The following is an 8,455-nucleotide window of genomic DNA, read 5'->3' as shown; positions in this document are numbered from 1 at the left end:
CGCCAGCCCTAGAACAACTTTGTCTCGTTCGGGCAGTCAGTTTGGGGCCCTATACTTCCTTTGATATTGGAGGAAGAACGGGCTCGTGCCGATATTGCCAACGGTCCCAGTCTGTAAGAACGGCGGATTCAGACGCTGCTTGAACCATCTCGTATTCCGTTCAGATTAATCACCAACCGAACCCGTCGCTATCGCTTTCGAAACCTCACAACAGTGTAAGTCGCGGCCCATCCGTCGGCTCCGAGATCCCTCTGTCGACGGCCCCGTGACGTTCACCAACATCCTCCACACGCATCATGTGCCAGCCAAAGTCGCAGAATACGAAAGCATCCCGAGAAAACAACACAACACCACGACTCGAACCACCACCCACGGGGGTCAAGGAGGACCATGGTGATCTTCAACAAGGACAGCGTCGGTGAGCAGAAAGAGCAAAAGAGACTTCTCATCAAGCTTAAAAGGCCCTTCCCGCGGTACGCCCCCACCCTCTCGGTGTGTAGGGCCGCGCCAACCGCCCGTCACCGAACAGGTCGCGAAACCGTCCAATCGTCTAACACCGAATGCGAGGGACGCAACGTTTCCTTGCTGTCTGCCGTTCTCCGGACGACCCTACTCGTCCATCCGGCAAGATGTGGGCCCCGCTCCCCTCTCCTCTCCCCGCCCGTTGGCCCTTGTACCCTGGAAGAACAACTGTGAACACAGGAACGCGAGAGTCCTGCCTCCGCCCTCCGTCCCCTTGGCTGGTTGGTGCGTGCTTTTGTTTCCCTGGCCCTCTCCCTCCCCGCTTTGCCGAGTTCGTAACGTCAAACCCGAACTACACCAACCTGGAAGACATCGGACGAAGATGCCACACACAGGGCGGGATGTACGTTTCCCCCTGGTGTTCCCTGAAAGTCCTTCCCGCCCGCACCGGAGTTTAAATCCGGACCAGGTCCAACCTCGGGCCGGACAATTCCTCCTGCCCGCTGCCCATCCTAGCTATTTGCCGCGGGTGAGGTCGTCTCTTATCAAGAGACAACCCAGACACACACACACACACACACACCTCTGTACTAACTTTGTCAAGTCACCCTTCACGTCAAAAAAGACTCTGTCAAAACACTTCGGGTTTGTCATGGGAAGCAACGCGCCCACCACCAATCCATCCATCCACCCATCCCCCCCCGTCAAGTCAAGTTTATACGGAAAAGCCGACCTACGCGCGCCGTCGCCCTGTATATCATGAATCTTATTCTCCTTCCCCTTACCGCATCTTACGCCACTATCCAAAAAAGACGGGACGAAATGATGCGGTTGCGGGCTGAAGACGGAGACCGCTCCTGGAACTGCCGCGCCGACATGCCTGAATCGAGAAACCAGAGCCACCTTTTACCTTCCTTTCCATCTTGTGAAACACACAAATTACTAAGAACCCCTTCGTAGTCGAACCACTCGAATCGGGGCTTTCTTCGGGGCGGCACACACACACACACACACGCACGCAGCATGCGATCGTCGGTCTCGGGGTTCTCGGTGTGGGCGCTCTTGCCGTCTTGTGCGAGTGTATGTACATGTACTCATGTTTCTGACTGTGTAATTGTAAGGTAGGTGTAGGTTGTGTGACCGCTCTGCCGTGCAACCTCGACCAAAAAGACGCCGCTTACAATCCCGCCATCTCCCACGTTTACTGTCCATCTCCCGCTGTAAGCACCCGGCCGTCCCGGGACATCGCCAGGAGCACAGATGGCGTTGAGTAAACCCCATCTCCGCGCCCCGCGGTCATGTCCGCTCCGCTCGCTATGGAAGGCGAAAGAAACCAAACAAAAAAGCACAATGCAATAGTTGTCCTGGGCGCTCGCGCATGTCACGACCGTCAAAACGCCCAGACTCCTGCGGTGACGTCCACCTGCTGTCACATCCACACCTACCTCACCTTACCACACCACACCCACAGGCCCCCCGGTGCCTTGTCCAATGCTTGTCATGCGTGTCTGCTCTGCAGATCTCCCTTCTTTAGCTCCCGTCCCTCAAGCGCGCAAACAACGAGTCCCCAGTCTCGGGTGATGTTCCCCTCGTGGGCATCACCATGTTTGGTAGAAGGGGTGGACAACCCTTCACCTTGTCAACTGCTTGTAGTTTTCCCCTTCCTAGGATGGCGGGAGTTGGCAGCGAACCAGGGGCCCCCTCCAACTTGCACCCCCCCTGTCCCTTGAAGAGGCCCCGAATCCCGCGGCGTCCTTGTTCTGGCCCTCCCACCCGACCTCCCCGACACGTCCCAGCAGACTGGTTCGCAAGGACAGAAAACAAAAAAACGAGACACAGAAAAAGACGTCGGATGACTATTTCGCGCGCGGACTTGCCGATAATTTATCAAAAGGTTCGGCAGCAAGGACGGGGCGGCACATGAAGAAAAAAAGGGGCAAGTGGTGTGGTTCAACAAAGGACATCTTCCCTCCCTGCTCACCCATCTGCCGTTCCTCGGGAGGACTTTCTAGATCAAGTTTGCTAGAACAGGCTGTGCGGATTGAAGGCGAACAGAAACCGAGCATTTTCGCAATCCTTCACATGTTTTGGCTTCTGCGTTGCATGCCCTCGAAGCCATGAGAATCACGAGATTTAAGTTGCCCATCACGCATGTCACATGTCCCTCCCACTCGAGATTCCAAACGTCGACTTATGCGGTTTTCATCCCAACCCCCGCCGTCGGTTGCGATTGTGTGCAATGATGATTTTTGATCACGCCGCGCATGTGTAAGCCAGGCACGAAGAGGTGTACCACATGAGATTTTCCATGCGACAGACTTCATCCGCTGCGCCTATCACGGCACACAAACTGGTGATTTTATCGCTCACACGCGTCACTCATAGGGAAGACTGAATTTAACAAGTTAAAGCTTGTAGATTGGTGCAAATTGTATTTTGCATCGACAACTAACATACATGATGCTTTCAGAAGTGAAGGCCCTCCCTTATCGTGACCAGTGGCCCGAGGTATCTATTTGATCCGAAGTTTCCCAAGCAAATACAATGGAAATGTTGAATCCTCAAATCAAACTTCGTCGTTGCGTTATCTGCAAAACGCCGCTAACCCTTAGTGTGTGTGTGTTTCCCCCTTTTCATCAGATGAGGCAATGCTTGCTTTGCAGAGGCCTGCATCGAGTTGGTTCCCCGAAAATGCGCGCAATGTGTGTCGTTAAGGCCGTAGACGCCAGTGAAGCAACAGAAGATTGTACAGGTGGGAAAGAAGTGAAAGCCCACCACCAACAAAAGTATCAACATGATCCATATATCCAGAGTGTATGTGTGAGACAAGATAGAAATGACATAAGAATAGAAAACCACTTTTTGTATGGGGCATTAAAAGGAATGGATGGATGAAGTGTGAATGAAAGGAGTGACACCTCATGCGGTTGTGGTAGCACTGAGATCGGTGACGTTCCAGTTGTTGTTGAGGGTAATGAGCTTGCGCTTGATACCGTCGCCAATGCGGCAGGTAACACCTTCCTCGATGGACATGACACCGTATCCGATAACCTCGGATGGCTTGTCCAAGCCCATGGTGGTACCGTCGCGGCGTGTGAGGACCGCCACACCATCTCCTCCGCTCCAGAGGTAAGAGATAACTGCCGGGTCCTCAGGCGTGACTTGGTCGATGGCAACGATGTTGCCGCTGCCGTGAGACTGTGAGCTTGTAGCCGCATTTGAGGCGCCAGCGCCGCTGAGCTGTTCGGGGCTCTGAGCCTGGTGTTGAGAGGCGGGGGAAGATGAGCCTGGGGCCTGAGAAGCCTGCTGCGCCTTTTGGAAGTTGGGGTCAAGGCGGGCGATGCTATCGGCCCAGAGAATGAGGGTGGCACGGTAGACACCAGCGGGCCACCAGCACGGGCGACGGTCGGCAGGCATAGAGCGCAGGAGGCGAAGGACTTGGCCGCTGTGGAAGATGGCCTCCTCGCGGTTGTAGACGCAGCGCTTGTGGCGCAGGCTAAGCTCCCAGTACGAGCCGTCAAAGCCGTCGCGGCGGGCGAGGCGCTCGATCTCGGGGAAATTTGTAACAGCATTGAGCGAGATGAGATGGTAGAGGACCAAGTTGCAGCGGGTGGTGCCGCAGTCGGGGTTGTTCTTGGACGCGACCATGGTGAGCTCGTACCATTTCTGCAAGAGTGCTTGGACCTCTTCGAGGCGAAGCATAGTGCTTGCCTTGGTGACAGTGCGCGAGGTTGCCCGGCGCGTAGAGAGGACTTCAGAGAAGCAGGAAAGCATCTGCCTCAAGTGGCAAAGCAGGCCCTGCAGAGGGTGGAGGAGAAGGCGAAGCTGCTGAGGAGACAGGCTGCCCTGGCGGCGGGAAAGGTTGTCGTGAATGAAGTCCTGGAAGAGCTCACACAATGAGGGAGTGAGGGACGGGCTGGAGAGCAACTGGGGGTTGACGTTGGCGGTGCAGCCGTAAAGGTTCTGCACGTTGGCAAACCATTGCTCAGAGTTTGAGGAGAGCCATAACGACTCGGGACTGGGCAGAGGGCACTGAAGATCCGTGATGGCTAGCTGAGGCGGGGTATCATGGAAGAGACTAAGCTCTTGGTCGGCCATAACCCAGTTGTAGACCAGCCTGTTCTGCATCTCGCGATGCAACCAGGCGCGCCATTGAAGTTCGGTGCTGGTGGTGCTGTTCAAGGTTGGGATCATTGATGGCTGGGGCTCCAACATGCCAGCGTGTCTCAGCATCTATGATCATGTCAGCATGTGCATACATTGGTTGATGAGAGAGGGCTGTGGCTGCTTACCGACAGATACATTCCCCTCTGTCCCATCGAGATGTCCATCAACCACTTGTCGCCACTCCAAGCACCGAGCAAGGTGAAGAGAAGAGCGCATCGAAGGGCGATCGGGTCAGCTGAGAGCTCAACGTCCTTCTCGATGATGTCGAAGAGTGAAATGCGACAGGTTTCTGTCAGACCGGCGGCGAGATATCTGGCCTCGGCGCTCGGCACGTGCGACGCACCCTGTGCAATCATCAAGAGGACAAGCAGAGTTGACGCTTGGTTGTTGAGAAGCATCTCGTTAGGGTCGACGCATCCAGCGACGATGAGAGGGTAGTAGTAGTGGAGGCTACGGACGTAGCTGCGCAGGAAGTACTCCAGGATCTTAGTGGGAGGCAGGACGAGGAAGTTAAACTCGCTGGGGGTGGCGTAACCGGTCTTGGAGTACCCGTTGTTGAGGCCACTGCGATGGATCTCAAGCGCCTTTTGGAGGAACGACTGCGTGATGGCCAGCATGCGGTCGCGGGTGCGCGAGGTAAGAGGGACGACAGAAGCATCCGTCGCATCCCAATCGACATTCTCCAAGTACTTCTCCAGAGAGCTCCAGGTACTGTCTTCCTTCGACTTGCGCTCGAGGCACTCGAGGTGGACGATTGCGGTTCGCGGGCAAGTACCAGAGTAGATGGGGGGATTGCAGCGAGCGAGAGGCCATGAATCTTCGGCGGCGATAACAACCTCGAACTCAGGAATCATCGAGTCGTTCATCATCCCCATGACAGGCTCTGCCGGCTTCATTGTCGTGTCGAAGTCAGCAGTGGACATGATGCTGGTACTCCTGGTGTGAATGGATCCCCGCGATGACGAGGCGGTCATGGGCTCTGAAGCTGAGGTCGAGGACAAGTCGCTCAGCTCAGTGAAACTCGGCATCGTCGTATCAGGGCGCGAGATGTGCACCTGGTTGTACATGTCAAGCTCCAAGGGATACTCGGGCCACACCATCATGTCTTGGTAGTTGGTCTCGGGTGTGATGAAGTCGTTGTTGAGCTGCATGAACTCATCGAGGCCTTCGATCCTGCTGTGAGGTGAGGGGAACTCGTTGGGGCTGCTGTGTGATTGAGGAGGAGAGCTCTTCTTCATCTGTGCCTCGACCATGCGGGGGTCCATGGTCGTGATGGGCGATCCCGTCGACATCTTTCCTGGAGAATCTTGCTTGGGCAATGTCGGGTCCAGATCCATGAAGGCGACTGGCTGGGCTGGTGGTTGTTGAGGAACGGTGGGCATCATCTGTTGTTGGAATGCGGCGCTGGCCTGGGCGGCTCTGACGGCAGCCTTGGATGATCTCCTCGCGAATCTAGCTGCGCATGGCAGGTTCTTCTCTGCGCATCTCGAGCATGGTACTCTCTTATCGCAACCCGTCTTTGCGTTGGCGCAGTTCTGGCAGGCAATAGGTGTTCGGCCGGCCACGGTGGGAACACCACCGGGCAGAGGCTCCATGGGGTCTCGAGCCTCATGGTACGTTGAGTGATGTCTTTGGAGGAGGTCTCTGTTGCGTGGTAAGTGAGTGAGTGTTCACGCGGGGTTATCAGAAACCACTAACCGTCTGGCGAAGGAAAGCTGGCAAGCGCTGCAGCGATGAGGCTTGACATTGGTGTCTGGGAAAGTGAAGTCAGTCTGTGTTGCTTCCGTGGAGTGGAAGCATGAGTGACGACGTACGGCTAGGGATGTGTCTCTCCAGGTGCTCCTTCCTGGTGAAGGACTTCCCGCAGTACGCGCAGAAAACCATTGTCACAGGTGTGTCTGGACAGTCGCAAGAGGCGATTGAGAGTCGAAGAGTTATACGAAGGATATCATCAAGCTCCAAACAGATGGCAGGGTATCTTGAGAGCGCTCAGATTGCGGTGGTTGAAGTGTGTGAACGGATCGTTGAGAGTAGGACTCGGGATGATGCGCACGTTTAGGTATGAGCTCGATCGAAGTGCCGAAGATTGGGCTAGTGTTTGGGTGAAGATGCAGATGAGAAGATTTGAAGAAGCAGGAGAGAAGGTAAGGGCTGAATAAGAATGGCCCGGTGGAATGGTCCAAGGTGTAAGGTTCGGTAAGGCAATGCTCGAGTGTGACGATGCTGATTAGGTTTCTGGACGAACTTGCATCCAAGATATTGTTGCCACCGAATGTGTGAGAAATTCGAACAAGTGATACGAAAGCAAAGTTCCTTCAGGATCCGACAACAAAAATGCAGGACGGGTGGACGGTTTTCAAATATATCACAGAAGCAAGTCGAGGACCCAAAGGAACGATGTGTGGACCAGGGCCGGGCGTAGCGACAGGGGTTGCATAGGACCCGTCAGCTCGGCGAATACGGAAGCGGTCTGGGCATGGCATCAGCTACCCAGCAGAGTGGGAATAGCTTGGATGGTCAGGGTCGGTAATAGTGTGGGTGACGGCGATGGGATCTTGGGAGGCCGAGGCGGTGCCTGCTTCAGGACGAAAAGCAGACTGAGTACGCACAGTCGTTGGAGGCAAGACACTTGGAGCACATGGAGATGTGCAACATGGATCCTTGGGCAGGGGTACATAGTACAAGGCTACATGATAGCCCGGCATGGCTGGCCCTGGGCGTTTAGGTGTAGGGACTGACTGGCACTTTGGTAGGGGAGGGGAGGGGAGGGAGAAACGGCACCGACATACGTTCAGCCGCGATGGAACCGGTCTTGGAAGCATGGCTGAAGATAGCAATGATGAGAGTGGGGAATGCAAGTCAACGGCCTGGTGGCTGGCGCAGACATGAGCTCTTTGGCCAGGCTGGGCAGAAGAGCGGCAGCACAAAAAGCGACCACTGCGGCGAGTGGTGAGGTGGACGGAGGCACGCAAGGTACCTGCTTGCATATGGAGGTACAGTAGTGTGTGCTATGGGATTCAAGAGGGATCTGTGAATGCGTATGTGTACATAAACGCTGGCTAGGTTACGGTGCGGGCCACGAGCTTTCGTATCGCGCGTACCTTGGACCTACACACTAGCCAGGTGGACTAAACAATAAACGGCCAAGCCCGGCGAGAAGACGGCGTGAGGTACCTGAGTAGGGCGTTCGTACTGTTTAACCCAGTTCAGTAAGCTTTACGTTTGACAGGGGCAGCGGCGCCGCGGCGGCGGCGACGGGGAGGAGAAAGGACGGCGATGGGGCTTGGCTTAGAATGGGGTGGGAGGGAGCGGTCGGGGAGCGGGGAGTCTTACGGCGAGAGGGTACGTGGGAGTGGGATTGGGTGGGAGGAGGGGGTGAGAAATCAAACAAATGCCAGGGCACAGACAGAATTGAGATGATCCCGAAGGACTTGGCTGAGTGGGTGGGAAGCCTTACAGACACAGAGAGAGGTTTGTTGTGGGCAGTTTACGACATAGGATGGAACGCATACACCACAGGAGCGTGACATGACGAGGAGAGGAGAAGTGGTGATGGAACAGCCGGCCCGTCACTCGTGAGCTGGGAATGGTTAGAGAAAGCGAAAGAGAAAGAGAGACAAACGGGCATGTGTGGGAGTTGAGTTGGACGGGGAGAGACAATGTCAGAGAAGGTTAACTGAGGGCGTGTGGATGGGTGGAGAGAGATGATCGCTGCCGACCGAACGAGTACGAAAAGCAAGGTTAAGGAAGCAAGGAAGCCAAGAAATCTCGACAGTCTTTCAAGGGCACAGGGGCCACGGCAGGCCAACTCGAGGAACTGGGGGAG

The 8,455-nt window shown here is 55.5% G+C and overlaps 1 protein-coding gene across 1 annotated transcript; it reads right to left on the bottom strand.

The window, feature by feature from the left end:
- Positions 1-3,381: 3,381 nt before the first annotated feature.
- On the bottom strand, positions 3,382-6,513 carry COL26b_000561 (uncharacterized protein; the record flags this gene model as incomplete). Its single annotated transcript, XM_053173528.1, has 4 exons — positions 3,382-4,695; positions 4,755-6,273; positions 6,328-6,382; positions 6,444-6,513. The coding sequence occupies 4 exons, from the start codon at positions 6,511-6,513 to the stop codon at positions 3,382-3,384; spliced, it is 2,958 nt and encodes a 985-aa protein (XP_053042576.1).
- Between the last annotated feature and the right edge of the window lie 1,942 nt (positions 6,514-8,455).

The sequence above is a fragment of the Colletotrichum chrysophilum genome (genome assembly GCF_026319265.1).
Source record: "Colletotrichum chrysophilum strain AFK26 chromosome Unknown scaffold_2, whole genome shotgun sequence".
Lineage (NCBI taxonomy): Eukaryota > Fungi > Ascomycota > Sordariomycetes > Glomerellales > Glomerellaceae > Colletotrichum > Colletotrichum chrysophilum.
Note: the sequence above shows the minus strand (reverse complement) of the source record. Positions and strands in the feature narration are given on the sequence as shown.